Source organism: Antedon bifida, chromosome 3, assembly GCF_963402885.1.
Source record: "Antedon bifida chromosome 3, ecAntBifi1.1, whole genome shotgun sequence".
Lineage (NCBI taxonomy): Eukaryota > Metazoa > Echinodermata > Crinoidea > Comatulida > Antedonidae > Antedon > Antedon bifida.
Window position 1 is genome coordinate 31093270 of NC_136228.1, and position 27383 is coordinate 31120652.

General features: G+C 32.6%; 3 protein-coding genes across 4 annotated transcripts; 2 read left to right on the forward strand and 1 right to left on the reverse strand.

Moving 5' to 3' along the window:
• Window positions 1-16: 16 nt before the first annotated feature.
• On the forward strand, window positions 17-4967 carry LOC144837447 (N-acetyl-D-glucosamine kinase-like). The gene is made up of 10 exons (XM_078692561.1): window positions 17-174; window positions 505-589; window positions 1020-1118; window positions 1364-1505; window positions 1787-1897; window positions 2125-2237; window positions 2539-2626; window positions 2884-2984; window positions 3361-3439; window positions 3613-4967. Exons 1-10 carry the CDS (start codon window positions 143-145, stop codon window positions 3786-3788), a joined length of 1026 nt encoding a protein of 341 aa, XP_078548687.1. The 5' UTR covers window positions 17-142; the 3' UTR covers window positions 3789-4967.
• Window positions 4001-27360, reverse strand: LOC144837444 (xaa-Pro aminopeptidase 1-like). 2 transcript variants are annotated; one of them, XM_078692554.1, is made up of 21 exons: window positions 27301-27360; window positions 26694-26792; window positions 12351-12476; window positions 12184-12247; window positions 11804-11949; window positions 11372-11423; window positions 10781-10927; window positions 10358-10453; window positions 9925-10006; window positions 9027-9183; window positions 8709-8753; window positions 8277-8363; window positions 8066-8116; window positions 7750-7808; window positions 6965-7114; window positions 6400-6460; window positions 6214-6283; window positions 5953-6129; window positions 5497-5573; window positions 4909-5007; window positions 4001-4699 (listed from the first exon to the last, which is right to left on the reverse strand). In XM_078692554.1, exons 2-21 carry the CDS (start codon window positions 26733-26735, stop codon window positions 4580-4582), a joined length of 1908 nt encoding a protein of 635 aa, XP_078548680.1. In that variant the 5' UTR covers window positions 26736-26792; window positions 27301-27360; the 3' UTR covers window positions 4001-4579. The 2 variants fall into 2 exon arrangements, with proteins under 2 accessions (XP_078548680.1, XP_078548681.1); XM_078692555.1 differs by lacking the exons at window positions 26694-26792; window positions 27301-27360 and adding an exon at window positions 13628-13754.
• On the forward strand, window positions 13839-26671 carry LOC144837439 (kinesin-like protein KIF11-B). The gene is made up of 25 exons (XM_078692547.1): window positions 13839-13989; window positions 14239-14368; window positions 16225-16322; window positions 16533-16611; window positions 17518-17700; window positions 17868-17992; window positions 18378-18535; window positions 18841-18919; window positions 19297-19489; window positions 19787-19875; window positions 20109-20196; window positions 20399-20491; window positions 20643-20738; window positions 21287-21494; window positions 21925-22097; window positions 22604-22732; window positions 22838-23005; window positions 23330-23422; window positions 23582-23643; window positions 23858-23957; window positions 24045-24224; window positions 24385-24607; window positions 24772-24917; window positions 25210-25296; window positions 25605-26671. Exons 1-25 carry the CDS (start codon window positions 13928-13930, stop codon window positions 25752-25754), a joined length of 3192 nt encoding a protein of 1063 aa, XP_078548673.1. The 5' UTR covers window positions 13839-13927; the 3' UTR covers window positions 25755-26671.
• Window positions 27361-27383: the final 23 nt, after the last annotated feature.

Sequence of the window (27383 nt, forward strand, 5' to 3'; positions counted from 1 at the left end):
ATAAATAAATAAGCTATATTATTGTTTAAGACGGTGGTCAGGTGGTGTTACGTCACGTGACATCATGCCTGTGTTGTTTTGATATTTATTTTGTTGGGAACCCTGGATTTTGGTGCATATAGTTTCCCCTTTTGTAGCAACGATGAGTGGAAGTTATTACGGTGGAATTGAAGGGTAAATGTTAATTTATATTCATATAAATATATTATTAAATATTTACAGAACAGACTTGTCCTCTGTTTAAGCCGAGGCCTAGGCCTATGGTTATGGACGATATGAAACACACGACGGAACGGCAACTCTGAATGGGAACTCATTATTTTGTGAATGCATGGGGTATTTTACTAGGCCTAGCCCTCTCCTCTTCTTTTCTGTGTTTAATACAACTTGTACTAAATTTTTATGAAAATAGATACATTTTTCTTGAGTTGTACCCATGCACCAAGTAAAAATTGACTAATTATTATTAAATAATAATTAACAATTGAATACATTTTCTTTCAGCGGGGCTACTCATTCGACGATAGTGATTCTGAAGCAGGATGGATCTGTTGCTGCATTGGTGGAAGGACCTGGAACCAATCCATGGGTATAAACATTCTGTCTACAAATTCCAAGCTTTGATTTAATTTTATTTGATTGATTTTTGGAAGATGTGACTCATTGAATTATCTGCAGAAATTAGATGAAATGTTTGAGATTGGAACTCCAACCAATGGTTGCCTAAGCTAAACTTTAAATTTGATATAGTTATGATTTCTGAGATTTTCATAAGTATACCTAATACAATTACATGGACCTATTTATTTTATAGGTGCATGATACGGAAAACTGTATCAGATTATAAGCAATATTAAACAATATTAACAAAAATAAATAATAAACCTTATCTTTGTCATGATACGTTTTTTTATTTTGCTTAGAATGCAATAAGTATGGTTAACTTTGCAAAACAAAATGAGCAAAATGTTAATATTTTTATTATATAAATACACCATAATAATTTCTTTCATTCATAGCTACTTGGAATAGATCAGTGTTTGATAAATATTGCAGTTCTTGTGAAAGACGCCAAGAAACAAGCTAATATTGACAATGATACAAAACTGAAATCATTAGTAAGTTTCAGTTTATCTGATGTGTACTTTTTTCAAAGATTTTATAAAGCCGAAAGCTAGATAGCAAACTGCAATGTTATCGCAGTTCAAAAAGTGATTCTCCATCAGTCTGGAGTACGCCCTCTAGTCTTCGGCTTATTACACTTCTCTGAAGTTTGTACATGAAATGCATCAGCAACGAAATATATGGCAGGTTTGCTCCATCGATGATTATTGAAAATGATTTCAATATTGGTATTTTTCAGGGTATGTCTTTAAGTGGTGGTGAGCAGAAAGAGATACAGATAAAGATTATATCTGGAATGCAAAGCAAATACCCCAACACCAGTGATAACTACCATGTATGCACCGACACATATGGCGCCATAGAGACTGCATCATCATCAGGTATGTGGAGAGGGGTCATGTCCAAGAGAGAGAGTAGCTGAAAGTGTTCTTGGTATTGATTTAGTTTATATGACAATGCATGACTAGTTTGCATTATAGATTAATACCACTTTTAAGTTTACACAATATTTTTTGTTTTTTGAGAGTGACATACACAGACATTAATTACACAGAGTAGAAAGCGAACTTTAAATAAAAAATTTGGGATTGTTTTAATACGAAAAGTATGGTTTTGTGAGTTTTAATGGAGTTGGTATTGGTTAAATTATTGCTTTATTTAGGTGGGCTTGTATTGATAGCTGGTACTGGATCCAACTGTCAACTGATCAACCCAGATGGGAAGGTGTCTGGGTGTGGTGGATGGGGTCATATGCTTGGTGACGAAGGATCAGGTTAGTGTTGGAACAGCTCTGTCTACACTATCAAACTTTATGTGACAAAAAGTGTGATGTACCCAAATATGGTAGTGATATCCTTAAATATAGTAGTCCATATATCACCACATCACATTTTTTTGTCACATACAGTTTGATAGTGTAGACAGAACTTAACAGATCTCTTGTCAACGGATTTCAGCTTGTAACAATACATTTCATATGGTGTTTTTTTGTTGTTGCAGCATTTCAAGTAAGCATGCTGGGCGTCAAAACAGTAATAGACGCAGAAGACAATTTAAGAGATCCTCCTCATGACATTTCATATGTAAAGAAGCTAATGCAAGAATTTTATAATGTAAGTATATTGTTTGAAGGTTTGCATGGTGAAATCAAATGTTGATATAAAGTTTGCAGTACACCAAGTATATATAGTTTCTCAATGATTCGATCAATATACTTTTATCCTGAGGACAATCAAAGTATATTGATCGAAACGTTGAGAAACTCAACAGTTCTTTTCAGAATAATAATACGTGGTGTACCGCAAACGTTATATCAACATAATATAAGTACTTATAAATAGATTCCTATCGCTATCAATTTCCAATTTTTTTGTATTCATACTTTAATTTAATCTTTTTTTTTTTAATTTTCAGATAAGCAACCGGTTTGCAATTCTTTCTCATGTATATAGTGCTTTTGAAAAACCTAAATTTTCTGAATTTTGTAAAGTTTTAGCAGAAGGTAAGTTAGACATGTGCATTTTTAACATTCATAATTTCCATTAATAGTACTATGTCTACACTACTGTACTTCTACATTAATCTTCAGGACTATTTTAAGGGGGTTTCCCAAGAATCCAGGGTCATAGACATTGAGTATGCGAGGCGAATTTTTCTGAACACCCCTAGATGGCTGGAAATTGTACTCTCGCACGTACAATTCATGATAAATGGTACCTGTCCACCCCCGATCTTTGTAACCATATTTTTGTTTGGCAGGAGCAAGAAAAGAAAAAGATCCACTATGTTGTTGGATATTTAATGAAACTGGAAAGAACCTTGGAAACCATATAAGAGCTGTGTCTTCAAAAATGGACAAGGTAAATATTATAGCAACAGTACTAACTTTAACCTGCAGTTAATTTAACCAATCTTCTTTATTAACCGGCATTTGTGGCGCAGTGTATTGGACGATTTCGGATCGTGCATCCAGCTGTCGCCGCATTGGCCAATCCTTAGGCAAGACACTTATTTACATTTGCCTCTCTCCACCCAGGTATATAAAATGGATACCGGTTAGATCAAGACACAACTTTGCGCTGATTACTATATGTATGTTTCCATACGTGTTTGATCCAAAAAATGACTGGGCTAATAATGTGCAGCGCATTGAGCGCTTGCTTATATGTGCTATATAAGAATGAACTATTACTATTTTTTAATAAATTTTACAATAAATTTTGTTTCATATTCAAGACCTTATTAAATCAACCCGATGGATTACAAGTAACATGTGTTGGATCAGTTTGGAAAAGTTGGGATCTGTTAAAAGATGGTAAGTTCAATTTTATTCCTTTCAATGAAACATTAAAATGGAGCACTAATAAAAGACATCAACTATTGGCAAGTGTCCAACAAGAGTTATTCAATTCTTTTAAAGCTTAGACCTCATGAATAGTATTTAAAATGAAGTTGAATTCAACATGAATATAATTATGCTTTTTACAGGGTTTCTGGAAGGCATAAAGCCTAGACCAGAAGGCGATGTGGAAATAAAAAAGCTCAAGTTGATACAATTAAACAAGTCACCAGCCTTTGGGGCAGCTAGTCTTGGAGCCAGGAAAGCTGGTCTTACTTTAACTCTGGACTATAAGGCTAATTATGAGGTGTTCTTTTCTACATGATGAATGATGTTTTAAATACTGTATTATGAGGCTATAGGAAATATAAAGTTGTCAGTACTTAATAATGACTTTGTTTTTATGATTTATGATACAAGTGTCGGGTCCAAACCATACATTTTTTTTGGATGGCTGCATATATTTTAAATATGAAAGTTGGTAGATTGAGAATTGTCACTAATAGAATAATAACAAAATAGAATATAACATAATATAAAAAAAACTTTATAACAATTTATTTCATAAAGTGTAGAGTAGGTGTATTCCGATTATATAATTAATGGTAAATTAAAAGATGTGTTGACCACTACTTGTATCATTTACTGTATATTGATATAGCATTTTGCCCAAGTATAAAGCTCTGTCTACACTATCAAACTAGTGCCCAGATATGGTAGTGATATACCTAAATATGGTATGGTATGGTATCATCGTGTCCATATATGGGCACATCACATTTTTTTGTCACATAAAGTTTGATAGTGTAGACAGAGCCTAAGGTCATCTCAAGGTGCTAGGTGGACTGAATGATGTACAGGTATGTTCAAATTACATGCTCTTCCTCTAAGCTGTTGTCATGTCCATGCAACCACTGTCGGTGCTCTTTCATAAACAGGAGTAACAGGTTATACAGGTGTGTCATTAATAATTATTTAAGTGCAATTATTCAAGTACAACTTGTAGTGCCTTGTCTGTGTATTCATAAACAATCGTGATTCATATAAATACGTAAAAATATTGTGAGTAAAAATCTGTGTAAAATTGGTCATCTTGTGCATTGAAGTTTATAAATGTTACCCTAATGGGTTAGTTTCCCTACGTAACCATTTCAATGCGTCGGTTCTGCCTTGCCTCTCAAGCTCTTCACCAACAATATTGCGACATCTCATATGGTAATCATTCAACCAAGTAACCTAGGGAATAAAAACAAATATTCGAAAATTTTAGTTACGCACAATATTACAAGATTGTTAATAGTAAGTAAGTTTCTGAGCATGTGCAAACGTGAATGATTTTATTGGATGACGTTATCAGCATGTTCAAATGGCCTCTTATAAAGTTCATGTTTAAAGTCATTTATGCTTAGGTCATGATAAATTCAATGTATTTAAACTAAAATTACCTCTTCTGCTGTCAGCAGAGATGCATCGATCAGTTTTGTTTGTATTGGAACTAATGTCACTTCTTCAAATGTCAGAAAACCTCTATTACGAAAGTTATGCTGAAAGCAAAATATATATTTGTTTATTTTTGATAAACAACAAAATACAAAAGATAATTATTTGAAATTGAATAATTAAGACATGACAATTACATTTTCTTTTAAATTTGTTTCAAACCAGTGAAAATAATAATGGCAATTACATTCCAAATCCATAAAGCTTTCTAAATATAGGATAAACTATTATATATTTAAGATGGACTATTATGATTATAGAATTCAAAGGTGACATTTGTAAAGATATAAATAAAAGTAAATATGTAAGATTATCAAAATCATGCATTTATATATACTTTATACTTTTGTTGCTGTTTTAATAAAGTGTAGTAATATTTTGATATATTTGATTACATATAAATATTTTAATATTATTTGATTACAGTTCAAAAAGTAAATATGTAAGATTATCAAAATCATGCATTTATATATACTTTTGTTGAATGTTTCAATAAAGTGTAGTAGTATTTTATTGTACTTAAAAGAACAAACCTCTCTTTGTATGGACTTGGTAAATACAATGTTTTCAATTCGCATTCCGAATTCACCATCCTTGTAATAACCAGGTTCTGAAAATCAAACAAAGTTTATTCACATTAATAATTGTAGACAGATTTTTACTCCCTGGGGCATTCCCCTTCTGAATATGGCACTGTGTAAAGCTCTGTCTTAACTATCAAAGTGTATGTGACAAAAAAGTGTGATGTGCCCAAATATGGTAGCAATATGCCCAAATATGATAGTGATATGACATCATCTTGTCCATATATGGGCACATCACATTTTTTTGTCACATCAAGTTTGATAGTGTAGAGAGAGCTTTAGCTTAAATAAACAATTTGTATGGCGATTTATATTCCTTAGGGCATTGCCCAATATGGCACTGAGTAACACAAATAGATATTTTTGTTATAATGATGTTGCAAAACTGTAATTTACAATATATACCATCAGATAAAAACATGCCAGCCTCTATAGGAACATCAGTAGCAGAGGTTTTGTAACTGATTCCCTGAGGCCCTTCATGAACATTGAGGAATGATCCAACGCCATGTCCTGTGCCGTGTAGGTAATCCAGACCGCAGTTCCAAAGAGAACGACGAGCAAGGCAATCCAATTGATGGCCTAGATAAAAAGAAATTGTTTAGTAAATACTATAGATGTTTATGTTAACTATTTCTATAAGGATAATTGTAATTTTGTGCTTACCATTTGTTCCATTTGGAAAAATTGCTGATGATATTCCTATGACACCTTTTACCACTCGTGTAAAGCATTCCTATATCAACAAATATATATTAATTGACCACTAAATAAACCACAGAATAAAATAGATATATTTTGACTAACTTAGCTAAACAATTTTACTATAATATATTCAACCATACAGCCTACCTTCTGGTGCTGTGTTGGTGTACCAAAGTGCATAGTTCGAGTCACATCTGTGGTTCCATCCCTATGAAGCCAGTACGATTTAGTGTAATTTAGAAATAGTGAAATAACATGAGGAGGGGGGTATTGCGTGTGTTGAACCAAATTCTTCAAAATAAGGTTAAATTAAAGATATGGACTTATTGATGCCAAATTTTATCTATTTTATGTCTTTAGGCAAGGATTACTAGTAGTAAATTGGTCACTGTCCTATCAGATAGGTGGTAATCCCCCTGATACAGGTCTATTTTGTGTACCAGTTCACCAGGTTGTCTCGAATGTTAAACTGGGTCTTCAAAGTGCACATAGGCAAATTGTGTACACTGGACCTACAGTTTATAATAGTCCTTATCCGAGAAGATTTGTTCCACCACCAGAACTAGGAGTGAGTCGGCCTCGAGCCCATGTATTGCTTAAGGGTACTTAGTAAGAACTTAAACTATTTACCAGCACTCTGATCTTTAGAAAATAGCTCTACAAATACAAATTTTCAACAAAATAATGGCATACTAAGAACTTCCTAGCTTACCTGAATTGAGCACCTGAGTCACAGAGGTATAACTCTTGTACACTTAGTGCTCTATCAGTCTCAGGTGTTGCTTTGTAGTGAATGATTGCACCATGTGGTCCCGATGATGATATGGTATCAAAACTTAAGCTAACAAACAAATCTTGTTCTCTACAAAAATAAATATTTATGGTGAAAACTTTTTGTAGTGAAATAAAAAGAATAATTTTCATGTTGGAAGCATTACATTGAGACAAAAAGTTTGAAACTAAATATTTTAATTTGGGAACTGAGCATCACCAATTACCATACACTAAGAGAAACCTTTACCTATACAATTCAAATACCACTATTAGGAAAATCATTAGATATTTATTTAAAGATGTATTGTCCCCCAAAAACATGAAAAATGAAGATTAATTAAATCAGACTTTGAATATGTTATTTTGTAGTTTTGATAAAGTTAATCACTTCCATAGAAAAAAAAACTTGTGTTCAAGTGTTTTCACTTATAAAATGACAAAATAAATGGTTAAATTCAACCAAAAATCCATTGGCTGGCAGCCAATTTGACCATTTTTTTCTTTAAATTAGATTTTTTTCAGGTAAATACATTTTTTTTCGATCCAATTTTTGGTCAAAGTGGATAACTATTATGTTACATTAAAATGGAATATTCAACAAAAATTTTGTTTATTATTATTTTTTCAGGGGGACAATACATCTTTAAGTGAACAACTTAGTATTTAATGAAGATATCTCACAAACTAAGTTCACTTAACATAAAATGTGTTAAAAAATCTTACCTTCTAAATTTCTCTAACTGATTTGACGCAGAGATTTCTGTCTGTTCTCCTTTTACAATCTAGGAAAATTGTCAGTATGTTAAAAATCTTAAATGTTCTACTTAAAAATAATCATTATACCTAATTTACAGTTCTTACAAAACACAAAAGTGTCATAAACATAAAACGCACTACTTAATTAATTACTTTAGCTTATAAACCTCTTTTTCTAGTAATCTTAAACATTCTACTTTTTTGATAATTATTATACTTTACAGTTCTTACAAAAATGTCATAAAAAAAAAAGTGTTTCTTGTAAAAATCTCAATTTGTTTACCTCTTTTTCTAGCCATGAAAAATATTCACATAAAGCTACAGCATCTCGTATCTGTATGTAGAAAAAATATGTTAAAAATACTGGGAAATGTGTTCAGAGAGTGGAATATTTTTATTTTATTACAGTGTACCTTATCATAGTGCAATGCAAAGAAAATCATTTTTGAGCGGCTTTAAAAATAAAATAATGAATCAATCTATTAGTTACTTACATGTGAATTCTTCATTCCTTCAATTTCTACATCATTTTTAACAGCTTTTAAAGTACATATTGGAGTAATTTGTGTAAATTGCTTGCTCTAAGAAATAAAAAATTTACAAAATGGATGATGGTCACTTTTAGAGGTGATCATTGAAATCATCTAAAAGGTGAGTGATCATTTAAAAATGGTGGTCACTTAAAGAAGGTAATAAATAACTTATAGGGAAATGGTCACTTAAAGAGCGATGGTCAGTTTAAAAGTGGTGGTTACTTAAAGGCGGTAATCATTTTTAGGGAGATGATCACGTTAAGAGTGATGGTCCCTTCAAGTGCGATGGTCACTTTAAGACGATGATTCCTTTAAACAAGATGGTCACTAAAACGGAAAATATGATACCAGTACTTTTTATAAAACTTGAATAATAATGCTGTATAAACTTACAAGTGGAATGCATTTGTTAATAGCATGACTTGACTTCTTGCTTATCTGAAAAAAAACATTTCAATATACAATTGAGATTTTTTTAAATCAATTTCGAAGCTTAAGAAAATCATCTTGGAAGAGTTTCTAGGCAACTAAAGCTCTGTCTACACTAGTGATATGCCCAAACATGGTAGTGATAAGACATCATCATGTCCATATATGGGCACATCATATTTTGTTGTCACATAACGTTTGATAGTGTAGACAGAGCTTTATGAGAGTTGACAATACTTTGTATATCAATCATCTTCACCGATATATATATATGATACGTACCCACGTTTTTCTGTTCTTTTTATCACCTGAGTAGAGACTTTGTAAGTAGTTAAGAATGTTGTTGTATGGGTATATATCAATGACATATCCTGCTCCTGATTGGTCCTTCAGATGGCTCTCAACAGATGAACTCAATTTCTTTCTATCAATGAACAAACTGGAAAACAAATTGAAAACAGCTTTTGACAATATTTCATTATATTATATTTAATAATTGTTTAAAGAATTCGCATAAAATAATATACAGTAGTATATACGCTGTATATATGTACGTGGGTATGTACTGCTTTTGTATGTCTCTATCAGGTTTCTATGTATACGTACGTGTATAACATATATACATAACATTAGTAAATGTATCTTCTGCAGTACAACTAAGTATTTAAAATTATAGATGTAGAGAATTATATATATACAAAAATCTGAAAAAAGGTGGATATAACATTTATTCGATTCTAAGAACATAACATTCATTTATTAAACTGGATTGGAGAAAATATAAGCAAAACAAAAAAACAAAAGAGAATAACAATGGAAATAGTTATTATTATTATTACAGAATTATTAAATTATTGTATTGATCTGTGGAAGATGAAATGAATAAATAGTGATTAACGCCACAAAAGAGAAAAAAAAATGTCATTATAGGCAATGAATGGATTTCTTTGTGTTTAGTAATTTATGCAACACAAAATTCAATGCATTGATACATTTTCTTTATGCAAAATTTATTTATGCAAAATAAAATTTATTGCAATTACTATCCCCTTTGAGGTATTTTATAATAGTATTATTTTATAAATATGGTAACTAACTGTATAATATGCACAGATTTGAAACTAATATTAATATTATCATCTACATCAGGGAAGTATCTAGCATCAGTGCAATTTCTTACCTAATGCTGTCCAGTCCAACAACGGCATATGCAATGAAAACAGGATTGTAGACAATGTCAGATCCACGGAGGTTAAACAACCCTAAGGCAAAGAAAACATCATCCTATGTAATAATAATTCTACTACTAAATAATGTTTAGTAGAATAACGGCTCCTTTGTAAAATCCTTAAATTTTAGCCGTGTTTCCACACCCAAAAATTAATTATAATATAAAGATTAAATATAAAGATAAATTATCGGTTAATTTTTCTGGAGCAGAATCGGTTAAACCCGTTTCCACAGGGAGTTTTATCGGTTAATTTTTGGCTGCGAAAACACGGCCTTTGTGCCAAGCAGCTAGTAGGCCGAAGCCCACACACACACGAAGGAATGCCAATACAATTTTACATATTAAAGCCTTCTTTTAAAATAAAATAAATCAATATACTAACAGGCAATCTCATCCAAAGCCGTTATCACCAGGTAATCAGCATTCTTGGTCTCCATTTTTTTCCGAACTTGTAAAATTTTATCTTGCCATGATTGTCCTGAAAATGTAAATACATTAAACATAATATAGGACCCATTTGCATAAAATAACACACCTGTAATCATCCAAGGCCCCCTAAGTTTTTGAAATTGCAATGTAAAATACAGGACATTAGGTTAAGTTCAGCACTACATTTTACAATTCTTAAGCTCTGTCTACATGACAAAAAAAAGTGTGATGTGCCTAAATATGGTAGTGGTATGACATTATCATGTCCATATATGGGCACATCACATTTTTTTGTCACATAAAGTTTGATAGTGTAGACAAGGCTTCAGACCTTGTCCTGCAGGTAGAGTGTACAGTGATAGAACATATAACATACCAGCATACTGAAGTTCATGTATAAATACTTCATCTTGCGGCATTGCTGGTTGTTCATCATCCCAAACCAAATCAATTAAATTTCTTTCCACCGCAATTAAGGAGTGACCTTCCGATTCCAGCGAGTTACTAAACTGTTTAAACAAATCTAAAGAAAAACATAAATAGCTACAGGTATACAGGTAATAATTGTTATATTTTATGTATAATTGAATCAATATTGCATGGCACAAAGGTGAAGTAGAACATTGAAATTGAGTAAGCTTTATTTAAAACATGCCAAAATATGGACTTTTCAAAATTAAGCTGTCTACACTATCAAACTTAATGTGAAAAAAAAATGTAATGTGCCCATATATGGACATGATGATGTCATATCACTAATTTAGGTTTATCACTACAAAATCACACTTTTTTTTGTCAAACTAGTTTGATAGTGTAGACAGAGCTTTAGATTATTATGCAATAATATGGCCATATATAGTGTTATTATTATCCTCTTATAGACTCATAGTAACCAGTTAATTAACAAAATAAAAAGGTCTTAATTAGGGTAATTTGTTTAAACAAAAAAAAAACAGATTTTAATCACCTGCAGGAAACAGGAATGGGTCAACACCAACTCTGGATCCTTCAGGAAGAACCTATATTAGTCAATAAGAATAGTATAGATAGTACTATAATAATAAAACGCCAAATACACCACACACTTTTTATCGGCCGTGTACATACAAGACATTTCATGTTTATTTTAGGCCTATGAAATAATAAAAGAACACCATGTATCTTTATTTTTATCGTTTATACTGCATACCATTATTGTATAAAAAACCTTCATACATGAGAAAAAAGTTCACGATATTACACTCTACTCAGGGGTGTAAATATATCACGCTAACGCTTGCACACACACACAAAAAAATGTGATGTGCCCAAATATGGTAGTGATATGACATCTTGTCCAAATTTGCGCTCATTTTTTTGTCCCATAATGTTTTGATAGTGTAGACAGAGCTTTACAAACCTTTAGTAACCATTCTTCTTGAGAGGGTGTTTCTGCTATTCCTTGTTTCATCAATGTCCAGTTGGAATCCATTTGATCCCGAGCTTGTAAGAAGTATCGTCCATCTGTCCACAACGCTGCTTCAGAGCATGTGATCACAGCTGTGCCTATTTGAGGAGTATAAAATTAGTTTAGTTACTGATTCAATCAACACTATTTTGGATATCATAAAAGTACAGAGGATACAAAATATTCATGAATAACCACATTTACTTTCTAAGCTCAGCTGTCTACACTATCAAACTTTATGTGATAAAAATATGTAAAGTTTGATTGTAGACAGAGCTTCTAGGTTCTGACACTTCTCCGTTACCCTCTTCCCCCTCCTTGAGCCAACCTACCTGCTGATCCTGTGAACCCAGATATAAATTCCCTTCTGTTATCACATGCTGCAATGTATTCACTCTACAAAAAAATTATGTAAATCATAAAAATTTAAAATTTTGAAAATTTAAAACCACCTGGACACATTTTTACGGGAACGTTTAAAAGTATTTTTAAGACTAACCTGGTGTGCATCACAAGAAGGAACAATATATGCTTGAATTGCTTCGCCAACTATTTTACTGTTCTTCATGAAACCACGAAGTTTTTGAAGTAAGTGCGTTGTGCATTTTGCTTGGCAAGCCATTTTCTGCAAATAAATCAAATTTAAAACATTGACATAAATAACATTAGTTATTTATTAGGCCTAGGCCTAATAAATATGTATGGCTAAAATGTCAAATAATCATGTATAAATCACATGAAAATATTAATTGTGTTAAACAGTAACAACATTTAGACTACTGAACTGAATGAAGACAGTTATATAATAATAAATAACAAAATTTATAATAAATTATTAATTAGCCTATATTATATTATCTTTTCATAAAATCATACTTATTTAATTTTTTTCACAATCATTATCACATAATACAATTTATAGTTGATTAATATTTATATTTGAAAGAAACAAATATTTTATCTATGTATACATATATATACAATATATTCCTATGCTCAGGGTACGACTAGTGCGGACAGATGAGTCAGGTTCAGGGACGATTCGGCCCTGAGACGATTCGGCCCGGGACTATTCGGCCCACTTTTGGTGGGACGATTCGGCCCACTTTGTGGGCCGAAACGTCTCACTTTAGACCAAATTCATATTCATTTTTTTTTTATTTATCAAGTTTTTAAAGGTGTTTAACAATCCGTATTTTATTGATATTGACAAAGTTGATATAATGTATATAATAAATTACTAAAAAAACGTAATTTTATATTCAATTTATTACTTCGAAAACCTTGTTTATTTCGTGCATTCGCCAAGCGGCCAACAGAGGGCGTAACTTATTTACATCGCGCGCGTGACTAAAAAATGATTATTTTCGACAATGTTTTCAAAATGTTTGCTTTATTGCATCTTTATCCCTAGTAGTGCTACCCCATAGTCTCTCTGAAAATAAAGTTTGGGGAAAAAAGCTTATTTTATGCTTATAAATGCATATCAAAGCCGATAAATGTAAGTGTGCCGAATCGTCTCAGGGCCGAATCGTCCCGGGCCGAATAGTCCCGGGCCGAATCGTCCCAGGGCCGAATCGTCCCGGGCCGAATCGTCTCAGGGCCGAATCGTCCCGTTACCGATGAGTCACTCCAGCCTTGTTGTCTCAACAATAACCCGATATTTGGGCCTAGCTAGCCTAGTTAGGCCTAGGCCTAGCCTTGATTATTCACATACAATATACTTTAGTATTGATAACACTAAATTTATATCATGGCTTGAAAAAAGAAACCTACCGTAAATGACACAATAAATTTGTAGTCTAAACTTAAGGGCAAATATTCTAATTTTAATGATTTATTCTAGGCTAAAATCTATCGACGATGACAATCCGTCTTCAGTAAGCTGCCATCTTGCTATCCCACCATGCATCTAAGGTACCCTATACCAATTATGATTGGTCAATTTAATTTAAAGTGGGAGATTCAACTGCTGGTCTCAATAAATTTGAATCATCGGTTTGTACTTTTGTTGAGCTAGTTTTGTTTTGAAGAATTCTCTTTTTGTAAGATTTGTTACTTAATTCATCATACAAAATGTCGAAGCAGAATGGCAAGGGGCCGCAGGAGAAGCACATTCAAGTCGTTGTACGATGCAGGTAAAACACAATTTTGATAAGAAATTCACACACAGAGTCACAGTTGGGTTTGCACCACCTCCAACATGCATTCATCAGTGAGTGAACTGTGGTGGTGGTGTGTCGAGATAGCCTAGCCTAGGCCTAGTTAGCTAGGCCTAGCTTTGGTTAATAGCTAAATAGGGCTAATGCATTAAACGCCTTTACAATACTAGGCCTAGTTGTTACTTTACATGACATTCTTTCTCCTTTTTTGTTTATGAATTATAGGCCAATAAATAGTACAGAAAAGAAACAAGGAACTTATAAAGTTGTTGATACAAATTCTGCAAAAAGGGAAGTTTTGGTAAACATGGAAGTAGCAGACAAGACTATCAACAAAACATATAACTTTGATAAGGTATATTAGTATTACCTCTGTTGAGAAATTAACTGCAATGACATCAGTTTCATATAGAATAAAACACAATAATATTTCATAGTAATAACTAACATACATATTTTGTAATTTATAATTGTATAAATAATAACTCTATTATTAATAAAAACATACATAAACATAGATAACCAGTACCGTATATTTCGGTGTATAAGTCGCACCTGTGTATAAGACGCACCCCCTAACCGAGAGTAAAATATCGGTATTTTTTATATCGTCGATGTATAAGACGCACTTTATATTTCATCAAAACAATGTTTTTTTAAATTGTAATCAATATTATTGTAATAATATATTTTGTTATATCTACAACGGCATCCTTTATTTAGGTTTTTTCTTACCTAGGCTCGGCCGCGGCCAGCCTCAACAAATTCTTTCTAACTTGTTATTCATGAGTTTCGCACCCGCAACATCGAGTGCATGACCGTGTGTGTAACACGCACGTGTGTGGGCTAGCCTCGCTCGATCATTTCGAGAGGGCGCACGTTTTCACGGACAATCGTATTCGATTAGTATCTATGTATCCGAGAAGTCTGTACGCTAGGTCCATGTTAAATCATCTGGAGAATATACTAGTCGAATACCGTACACCATGTGGCCGCCAAGAAGGGCTTGCGCTGGGGGTACGGCGGTCGTGCGTATAACTATAAATAAATACTAGCCTAGGCCTATTCCAATCGTAAACGTTTACAAATGAAATTTTATCGGAGCGCCTAAAACAGCTCCATAATGAACACATCTTTTCATCATATTTAGTATAACATCACGCTAAAATTCCTTGAAAACTAGGCAGAAGCAGGTTGCCGTTACGTTAGTACACTGTAGCTAGGCCTAGCCTACTCAGGCCTAGCCAACGAGGTGACGATATGTACAATCTGTGTGGTGAGGCATTTATGTTCGGTGTATAAGACGCACCCTTAATTTTGAGGTCAAATTTGCGTGTCAAAAGTGCGACTTATACACCGAAATATACGGTACATCCAAAACTCAAGCTGAATACATGTACAATCTGTTCTCTCCTGAAGAATCACCGTAATATGGTGATTCTTCAGGAGAGAACAGATTGTTTAACATTTATAAATTAAAAACATTAAAGACCCCTTCCCTGCAATTTTGGACGTTTTTTGGAAAATAATACATATATATCACTTTAAAAACATTAAACCATGTCATTCCTTGTCTTAAATGTACGTTTTATGGTAAATTATGATAAAAAGTGAGAAACAATGCACTACCTAAGTAGCTCGCGGCGATCGACCTCTCGTGGACGGTCTTAGGCCTAGCCTAGCTAGGCTTAGTTTTGTAGGCCTAGCTGGTAAACATCGGTAACGTACGAACATCGTACGCTAGCTATATACCTAGCCTGACGTTGTATAGTTGCTGCATTAATTGTCTTTCTATTTTTGCCAGACTCCGTTGATACAAATTGGGGAAAACCCGGTATTTTCGCTGAAAAGTTAGGAGTCTTCCATTTGTTTTGGCCTCACGATCAATCGAAAAGTGGGCGAATTACAGGTGAAAAACAAAAATATCAATCCGCGCGCAATGCATTTTGGGATTTATAGCGGGCCGTTATAATTATTAGAATCGACTTATTTTTCACATTTTTAACCGTTTAAAGACGAAAAAAGTTATCGCAATAGGACCATATAGTATTATTTTTACATTAAATATAGTTTGTGATCTTAAATTAGATCTAAAAAACGTAGGGAAGGGGGCTTTAATTGAGAACTCCTCTCTCTCTCCTGGCTGTTGAATAAAATATGTAGTCTGAAGATAATTTTAATCATAATCATTCATCTTGTTTTTCTAAATAGGTTTATGGTCCTAAAGCCAAACAAGTTGAGGTATACAAAGGAGTAGTTGCCCCTATCTTAGATGAAGTGTTGGCAGGATATAACTGTACTGTGTTTGCGTAAGTCATCAATTCATTAGCAATGCAATTTCATAAATAAATTTATTTATTATATAATATTAATGAAGCAAATAACAAATACAATTTTGCATCTTTAAATATATTATGTATTATATTATCATTTGTTTTATTTTGTGTTTATAACTAGATAGACTATACACAGACTATAGTTGATCATGTTTTTTACACTTATTATATTTTAATGTGTAGGTATGGTCAAACAGGTACTGGTAAAACATTTACCATGGAAGGAGAACGAACAAAGAACTTAGATTTATCATGGGAAGAAGTAAGTATGCACAGTTATGCAGGAAGATAGAAAATTTACTATGGAAGACAATCAACAAATTTAAATAAAAACAGTTTCTAAAGCTCTGTCTACACTATCAAACTGGTTTGAAAAAAAGTTTGATAGTGTAGACAGAGCTTAACTAAATTAATCTGGGATCTGAAAAAAAATTGGACTAAACTATTAAAGGCCAGGTGCGGGCAAAAAATTTCTATTGAGCATACATTCCAATAATTATCGATCTATAGTTTCCCCTATGTTTCATAATTTTTGGGATTTTATTTGTGTTACACAAGCTTGTTGAAAATAAGCACTTTCTTATCAGTGGGGGGATAGTTCAAATTACACAGTAAAATCTCTATTCTTTTGTACACACATTTTGTAAATAGAGAGGCATTTTAAAAAAGCTATGAAAAATAAACGGTGTGGTAAAAAATGTTATCAGATGACTAAATATAGGTAATATAACTTGAATTTTACATTTCTGGTATATTTATTCAACTTCAAATTTGTATTTTCATGCTATAGCAAAAATTATCCACCGTATATCCACCATCTTTTTACACTTGCTAGGGAGTCACCAGACATGTTATTACATTAGGTTAACAACCTAACTACTGAAAAAAAGTCTTCCTGGTTTTTATGGAAGAATTTTGCCAAATTTTGTTTTTGACCATATTAAGGGAAATTCATGTTTTTTTGTCTTGATTTCTGTTACAAATATTTGATTTATGTACAATTAACCAAATATTATATTTAAAATTCATGCCTGTACCTGAGCTTTAAAATCCTTTGCTAGCTTGTTAGCCATCTCCTGGGTCATGTGAAAGAACAGTATCATTTTTAGTGAATAACATGCCACCAAAGAGAAGACAAAATTCTAGATCTTTTATTCTACTTTTATAGGATCCTTTAGCTGGTGTTATACCTCGTGCCATGCATCAGATATTTGATAAGCTCAAAGACCAGGAAGTGGAGTTCTCCACTCGTGTCTCGTACCTTGAACTGTACAACGAGGAGTTGTTTGACCTTTTGGCACCAATAGACGATACACAACGATTACGTATATTTGAAGATTCAACAAGAAAGGTTAGACGATTTTAGTTTATCAATCATATTCCTGCTACAACCAAAGCTTCCTTTCACACTGAAATGACCTTCGAACTTAAAGTTTGTATTGTTTTCACACAATATGCATTATGAAACCTTGCAAAACCTGTGATAATTCTTAATTTTAAATTGTAATTAATTTCTAGGGATCTGTGGTCATACAAGGCCTTGAGGAGGTAGTTGTTCACAATAAAGATGAAGTGTTTGGAATTCTACGGAAAGGTGCTGCAAAACGACAGACTGCGGCTACACTTATGAATGCTCATTCGAGGTAACAGTCGGAGCTTAATTTAGTGCTTAGCCAACAAATAGTTTAGTCAATATCATAGCGCACAAGTGTGACAGGGTGTAGATTTGTAACAATAGTGCAAACAGCTTATGGGACAGTGAATAAAACCTAGTGGAATGTGCCAAGTTGCCTCTTGTGTTAAACTCTGTCTTCACTATCAAACTAGTTTTGACAAAAAAAAGTGTGATGCGCCCAAATATGGTAGTGATATGCCCAAATATGTGATATGACATCATGTCCATATATGAGCATATTTTTTGTCACATAAAGTTTGATATTGTAGGCAGAGCTTTAGGCATGACATTCAAAATGAGATCTATGTTGAAATAACTTAAAATTAAGTGGGTCACAATTCAATTTCTTTCAGTCGTTCCCATTCTGTGTTCTCGGTGACAATACACATAAAAGAAAACAGCATTGATGGCGAGGAGCTGTTGAAGACTGGCAAACTGAACCTTGTGGATCTTGCTGGCAGTGAAAACATTGGTAGATCAGGAGCAGTAGACAAAAGAGCAAGAGAAGCAGGTATGTAGATGAAAGAGCTGCACAATACTCTGTCTACACTATCAAAGTTTATGTGACAAAAAATGTGATGTGCCCATATATGGACATGATGATGATGTCCTATCACTACCATATTTAAGCATATCACTACCATGGGCACATCACACTTTTTTTGTTAGTTTGATAGTATAGACAGAGCTTTAAAATACTTAGTTAAAGGCTACTATATCATTATCAAGAGGGCTCTAATATTCATCAGAAGACACTAATTGTTACATAACTATACAGTAAAGGGGAAAATATCTGAGAGTGCTTTTTAATTTCAGGAAACATCAACCAAAGTTTGTTGACCCTTGGCAGAGTGATTACATCCCTGGTAGAACATGCACCTCATGTGCCATACAGGTAAGATTACATCTATCAATCATATAAACTATAAGGCTACCTCCAATTAAGGACCAACCACTGATTTTAATTAATGAACACCAATCTTAAGTCGATTCTAATTTGACGCCACAAACCACATGATCATTTTATTTTACTGTCCCATCTCTTGCTTGTCTTTGTACCTTCGTTTTGTGTCCAGGCAGACACGACTCCAGATCCTGTATCTTGCTGGAATCTTGCCTTCTTCCTTTCCACACCCCCCCCCCCCCCCCCCAGATTCATGGTTATTTGTATATTTTTTCTTATTTATTCCATTATTGTTTCAAACTTAAAAGGAAGTAAATAAATGTTATTTTTTAATTGAATTCAAATACAAATTTGTTACAATTTTACAGAGAAAGTAAATTAACACGATTGTTGCAAGACTCGCTGGGAGGAAGAACAAAAACATCAATCATTGCCACCATCTCACCTGGTGCTATCAACTTAGAAGAGACTCTAAGCACACTGGATTATGCACATAGGGCCAAGAATATCACCAACAGACCAGAAGTGAACCAGAAACTAACCAAACGTGCCCTCATTAAAGTAAGACATTGTTGTAAACGAGGCCATAATTTTTTATTTAATGAAAATCATCTAAAAAATTATTAGTTTTGGTGGAAAGATATTTCTGAAATAAAGTCTTAAGCCCAACAAAATGTTCTATGTTTTAGATTGGTAGTGTCTGTAAGCCAGGTCTTTTAAAAACATCTTACAGTACATCATATCATCTTAGACATCAGAGACAACTCTTTTTCAATTCAAATTATTTTAGAACTATCAAACAAAAATGTGTATATACGTATGTTTTATGTTAACTGGAAAGTAATATTTAATCTACAGGAATACACAGAAGAAATAGAGAGATTAAGGAGAGACTTGATTGCTGCACGAGAAAAGAATGGAATATTTTTATCAGAGGATAATTACAAGTAAGGAAGATGAACTTCAACTTGAAGCTCTGTCTACACTATTAAACTAGTGCCCAAATATGGTAGTGATATGCCCAAATATTCATTTTGTTTGTCAGATAAAGTTTGATAGTGTAGACAGAGCTTAAGATAAATGGCCTACCTCTGCTACTAATATATAATCACAATGCCTAGGTGAATAATAAAATACAATGCTTAGTCTTTCATTTATTTTTATGTTCATGTTGTTTTAGGGCAATGGAAAACAAGATTTCTTCTCAAGGAGACAATATAAAAGAACAGATAGAACAAATAACTGGTCTTACTGAAGAGTTAAAGAAGGTAAAAATACCAAAATGTAATTAAATTACAGTGTGTGACAATAAGGATGTGATCTTATCTTAGAATAGCTCCAAATTACCCTTTAAGTTTTGCATCAACTGGAACTGACAAATCATTAGTGAGTCTTGTTGCAAATAATCTTGGATAATTTAGTATAAAATATTGGTGGCAGATATTTTAGAATAAATTTTTTTTTTTTTAGATCCAAGAAATGTATTTTATTCAAACTGAAGAATTAGAAGAAACAACGAAAACCTTGGAAGATACACAAGAGACACTGAGCACAACCAAAAAAGTAATTCAACAAATTTCTTTAATTTTGTTATTGATACAGTTCTTAAGAAAAATGAAATGCCGTCCGTGACAATAATCATAGCTGGCCATTTTATTATTTTACATGTTTTATGCTTATATTTTTAATATCAACTTTGTTTTTATTTTCTAAGGTATTGAGTGTAACAACTCAAGATCGAGATGAACAGAAACATTTGGTGTCAAAACATGTTACTACAGAGAAATCCCTCTATTCACAGGCATCATCTGTAAGTAACAACTTAAAAGAATCTTATATCCGGTGACCTTTGATCTAAAAATGAAGTTTATATATATAGTAGAACCCCTATTAGTGAAACTTAGCAAAGTCTCTGCTTAATATTGGCCATAGTGTAAGCTCTGTCTACACTATCAAACTTTATGTGACAAAAAAATATGCCAAAATATGGACTTGATGATGTCATATCACTACCATATTTGGGCACATCACACTTTTTTGAGAGTGTAGACAGAGCTTTAAAAATGTATTTCCCTCATTCGTTTTACAAGAAAGTGTCCCCCGACTATTGATGTCCCAAAGAAGGGATTCTACTGCATTGGTATCAAGATTTATTTACTATTCTGTTTTAATAGTGCTATTCCTTGAATGTTTCTTAAGCTCTGTCTACACTGTCAAACTTTATGTGATGTCATATCACTACCATATTTGGGCACTCACACTTTTTTGTCAAAACTAATTTGATACTGTAGACAGAGCTTTAGTATAGTTTTGGCAGAATAGTATACGTATTGTTTTTAAAACAAAAACGTTTTTTAGCTTCTTGGTGTGGCAAAGGAAAGTACAGGTGATGTGAAAGGGCTACATGCTAAATTAGATCGTAAGAAGGCTGTAGAGCATCACAATACGCAGGCTGAACATAGCTTCCAGCAAAACTTCCAGGCTCAGATGGAAAGCCTCCAAGGAAGCTTGTCAAACTTTAGTGAAAAACAAACAAAGTACATCATGGAACACCAAGAGAATGTTGGTATGTATGAGTCGTCCAGTTCTGTAAAATCAATTTCTTGACAACTGTAAACACAAAAAAAAGTTTCAAATGTGTGAGTCTGTAATAACAGAATCCACAGTCATCCCCTGTGACCTAGAATCGACTAAATTTGGTCACAATGACTTGACAAAAATCGACAAACCAAACTCAACATATGTGAATAGTACCTCCATATGACATCATCAACATTAAATGCACCCTGTTATTTTCTTTTGCGCAATATCTGGGCAAAATGTGTACAGTATTTTAATTTTTTTATTGTCCAATATTTTTTTTTTATATCTTTGTTACTATTTAATAATGTACAGCACTGTCAGGTGCTTCATAAACTTTCAGTTACTTTTTCTTTTAGTGGATATGTGTGCTATATAAATTTAAAAAATATTTCTAAAATGGTTTTTCTTTTCAGAAAATAACTTACATAAAGAGTCTGATAACATGAACAAACTTTGTGAATCACTGTCAACAATCGTAGACAACATGACAGATAGACTAGGTAACCTAGAAACATGTAACCAAGAACAATGTTCAACATTGGAAAAAGGGAATAGCGATATGATGGAGAGGAATGAAAAATATAATGTAAGAACAAGCTTATTCTACTCATTTAATTCCTATCACATAGGCATGTATGATTGGTTGTTGCCTGATCCGGGAATCAAATAAGGACACAGGTCCCAATATCCCTGCATTGGCAAAATTAATTAACATGACATAACTAGGCCTGCAGTTGTCACAATTAAAAGCTACTAACACATTATAAGGACTAAACTCAATTTTAAATGAACATGTTTTGCATGTTATTTTTGCATTGACTTCAAAGTAAACAGTCTTAAGCTCTGTCTACACTATCAAACTTTATGTTACACAAAAATGTGATGTGCCCATAATATGGACAGGATGATGTCATATCACTACCATATTTGGGAATATCACTACCTACCATATTTGGGCACATCACACTCTTTATTGTCAAACTAGTTTGTTAGTGTAGACAGAGCTTTGCATATAAATACTGCTCCTTACTACACGACCCCTCTATTCTATAAATATGATAATAATATTTCTTTATCTTTATCTATCTTTAGGAAACAAATGTAAAATCATTGGAAACATTCTTGGCTGATACAATCTTACCAGCAATGTCCACCATCAGGGATCAGCTTTCAACACAAGCTCTGGCTTTAAACCAATATAAGAAAACAATTGCACAACAAGTAAGAAATCTCCTTTCTGTTTATCTACATAGAATAAATTTTTTTTTAAATGTATACAAATAAGCATGAATGTATCATCACATTGTTAATCAATTGTGTTCACAGTACGAGACACAGAAAACAGAGGTCGAACGCTTTGTTGTGGAAGAGAAACAGAAATTGGACCGTTTAGTTAGCCTAGCAAGCACTGAACTCCAAGCACATGCAATAGAGCTGGAAGAACAACGACAGGCAGCTGAGAAACTTGTGGAAGATACTGAGAAACAAGGACAGGTATAGTCAGCAGTACATTAGGACATACCTATTACAAACATTCATAAACAATATATAGAATCTCTAAAGCTCTGTCTACACTATCAAACTAGTTTGACAAAAAAAGTGCCCAAATATGGTAATGATATGCTTAAATATGGTAGCACTATGACATGATCATGTCCATATATGAGCACATCATAATTTGCTGTCACATAAAGTTTGATAGTATATTGCATTGTATTTCAATGCTGGTCAGGGCATGGGTTCATGCTTCTGTTTTAAAGATTGCTATTAGAATTTATTTATAAAATAAAATTTATTTTGATTGTATTCATTTTATAGGATTTACAGAAAGAATTTGTTGCCATGGTTACTGAACAGCTCCAACAATTGATGTCTAAGCAATATAGTGGTATTAGATCCGGTGTTAGTAGCGTAAGTGTCTTTTTCTGTTACTCTATTGAAGAATTGTGGAAAAAGATCAGATTTAAAATTGTTATATTGCCTTATAATTAGGCATTTATTTTCTTATCAAAGGTGTCAATACAAATTTGATCAATTATCCATTTAACAATTTTATTTGGTTATTTTCAGTTGCAAAGTCAGCAAGTAAAAGCTATAGATCAAGTACAAAAACTAGAAACTGAAGTGAAGTCGTAAGTAAAATAAAAATATTTTATCCAGTTTTTCCTGCTGATAATTTAGTTACAATCATCTTTGTCTGATGATGTCATATCACTACTATATTTGGGCATATCACTATCATAATTGGGCACATCACACTTTTTTTGTCAAACTAGTTTGATAGTGTAGGCAGAGCTTAACATAAACAATAACACATTAACAACATTACTGTATTTTATTTATTAGGTCTGTGGAAGACATAAGTTCATCAACTGAAAAATTCTCCGTCCAATTCAATTCACAAACACAAGAATATACAGATAAGATAATTGAGAATATTGATCAGGTAGGTGTACAGATTTCTTTATTTCAAAATCAAATCAAATGTACTTATTTCTGTTTTTTTATATATTTTTGTTGTTTTCCATTTCAGGCATGTGACTGCAATGATGGTACAGAGAAAAATCATTGTAATCTGGAAAGCACCATGAAAGAGGTTGTTCAAGAAAATGTGAATGTTTACAAGCAGCAAAAGGCAGAGTTTGACGCACAATTAGAATCACATATGACCACCATTAAAGAACAGACAGAAAAACACACAATTGACATAGATGTAAGTATAAAGAAATTAAAACCTTTGGTGGCAATAAATGAAAGTATTTTTAATAGAAAAATCACAAGAATGTAAAAATATTGCAGAAAAATAGCACAAAGCAAAGATGTTATGAATTTATTACAAATTAGTTATGAAATGTTATACTGTACATTTACAGTGTCTGGAGAAAGAGTTTAAAGAACAGATGGCAACAACATCTCAGACTGTGCAAGAACAACACCAGAGCATACAGACATCTGTTGAAGGCTTGTTGAGGTCACTGAAGAACCAGGAAGGTGACCTCGAGGTATGGACAGAAGGAATGGCTGAAGAGTTTAATACAACATCACAGATGACAGAGGACTTTGTCTTGTCAGAAATTAAGAAAGACATTCCAACAGGTTTGTAAACAATAGACTTCTGATAATCAAATAGTGTTACTTTGAATTTGAGGTTTAGGTTCAAATCCCATGTCATTCACTTTGGCTTGTTTGGCTCTTTGTATGTATAAAACATATCATGAATCTATTGTATTCTATAAAACAAATATATCTTCTTTCACTAGGAACCACACCACAGAGAAGAGAATTCCACTACCCCAGGAAGCTGTCTAAGACGTCACCGCATGATATGATTTTAAAGACTTTCCGCACGGACTATGAAGTCAACCAAGCTGCTGCTTTACCGCTTCCAGACTCTTCAGATGGCGAGGTAGAATTCAATAATTAATTACAAAGCATTAATGTTTACTTATTAAACGTAGGATAGTTTATTTTCATACATGTAGCATATCTTTGTGTGTACTTACAATGTAAAGCAAATAATGAAGCTGATTTAATTAATTACAAAGCAAAAATATTGACAAAATTGCAGGCAAAAATGAAGCTGATTGCACTGACATGAAAAACATTACAACCAAAAAGAAAAATAAAGTCACTGCCTGAAGAAAAAAAAGTTGTCCTCTAATTTAAATATTTGTGGGTTTGTTTTTTTTAATCTATAGATGACATCGAGCTGTAGCCCAGAGAGATCAGAATCTGTTTGTTCACGAGTAGAAATCTCAGATATATCAGATTTGTCACAAACTCAGGTAATATAAAATTTGTATCATATTTTATTGTATAAAAGAAATGACAATAAAAAAACAAAACCCACTGCAACAAATATACAAAATGGTGTAGCTAATCAACCATGTCAGCCTTAAATATCAAATTCGCTTTATTGCATTATTGGTGGCCGACAAGTCTGATACGAACAAAATTTACATGATGCATTATTTTCTACCCCATCTGTTTAACTTACTGAATTTGGGAAGAGAATGTTCTTTCAATAATGGGTGGGTTTGTGTAAATTATAACATAATTAATTTTAAATATGTATTTATTTTTTTTTGTCTAGGATGAGAATGATTTTAAAGAGAACTTTACTATTCCAAAAGACATGTCAGCTGTTAGCAAACGCAAAGGAAAAGGAAAGTTGAAGACTGTGACACCACAAAACAAATCACGTCTGCCACTCCGCTCTGCCAATACCACACCAATAAATTAGAGCAACTCCTAATATAACGTTGTTGCATTGCATTTTATTCTATAAATATCTAGTCTGTAATTCATGGTGCAAGTCTACTTGTTTATGGTATCTTTATTTTGGCAATTGTGGGCAATGTGAATGTACTTATACACACCACATATTTTTTATTTATTTTTCTTTTTTCTTTTATTGTAACTTTATACAGTATATAAAATGTATTATTGTAAAATAGTTTGTAAAGGTACATTTACACATGTTCAAACACATCAAACAAACAGTTAAATAATGGAATATGGTGTTATGTGTGAATGTACATTAAGTCTTATAGAAGACAAAATTGTAATTCATAGCCATTTAGTGTAGTGATATTTCCGTTACAGGACATCCATTATATATAATTTATTAAAAAATCTATATATTCATAGGTTTAATTAAACCATACTGATTACATAGCATTTGCACTGATCATGCCATATTAATAGGTAATTAAGTACAATTGTATTGATCATAAACTAACTTTAAAATTCTTCAATAGTTTTGTAAAAGGAAATTAATAGATAAGCATAAGTATTTGGGATAAATAGTACAAAACTAATAATATTATTAGTAATATAGAAAATTCTATATCACAGCTTGCTTTAGAATATAATAATCATAACTCATTGTTATGCACTTTAGGTAAAATATAATAATGAAATCTTGCAATTTTATATATAAACTGCAATGAATATGAAATTATTGAGCATTAGTCCTATCAATGTAATTAGAAAAAGTCAAGCACTTTATTTTGAATGTTTGTTTACCATTGGTTATCTCAATGTTTTTTTGTAAATATCAGTACAGTAGTTGAGTGCACGTTTTAATACTCTTTACAAGCTGTTAAAACAATACTGTTTCTTTATTTTCTGAAAAAATAAATAATACAGCAGTTAATATCAGTTTGTCATAATCTCTTACCTCTGTTTCGGATTCCGTCTCTTTATTTCCGTTTTTTAACATCTTAACTTCTTCATTGATTTCAAGTATCTCTTGTATTATCTTCTTCTTTACAGATTTCTATATGAATATTTATTTTTTTTTAAATAAAAGAAACTGGTGAAGACTGGGGTATAAAATACCTCGCATTTACAAAGAGATTTCCTAAGATAGGAGAACCCAACTCCCTCATTCCAACCTGCAGAACAGTTTTTACAATGTACTCTCTTGTTAGGAATATATTTTCCCTCTCTCATCCTTACTTCTAACTAGAAATATTCATGGACTTAAGGCAGGACAGCAAATCACTGACAACACTTTCAGGGCTTTATTGTCATTATCGTAAACCAACAATAAATAAAGATTTCATAGATTCTTCAATCATATAACCATAACATAATTATGGTGTATGTGCTGTACTCCTGAGGACGATCAAAACATATTGATCAAAACGTCGAGAAACTCAACAGTTCTTTTCAGAACTAATACACGTGGTGTACCACAAACTTTATATCAACATTTGATTTCGCCATGCAAACCTTCAATCATAACATAATTGTTCATTGAATAAAATGAAGAGTTAATGTACCTTAAATTCAAGCTTAGGTTTGTTGATAACATGCTTCAGTTTTTTATTTGTGTGCTTTGGTGGTGACGCAACAAATTCATACA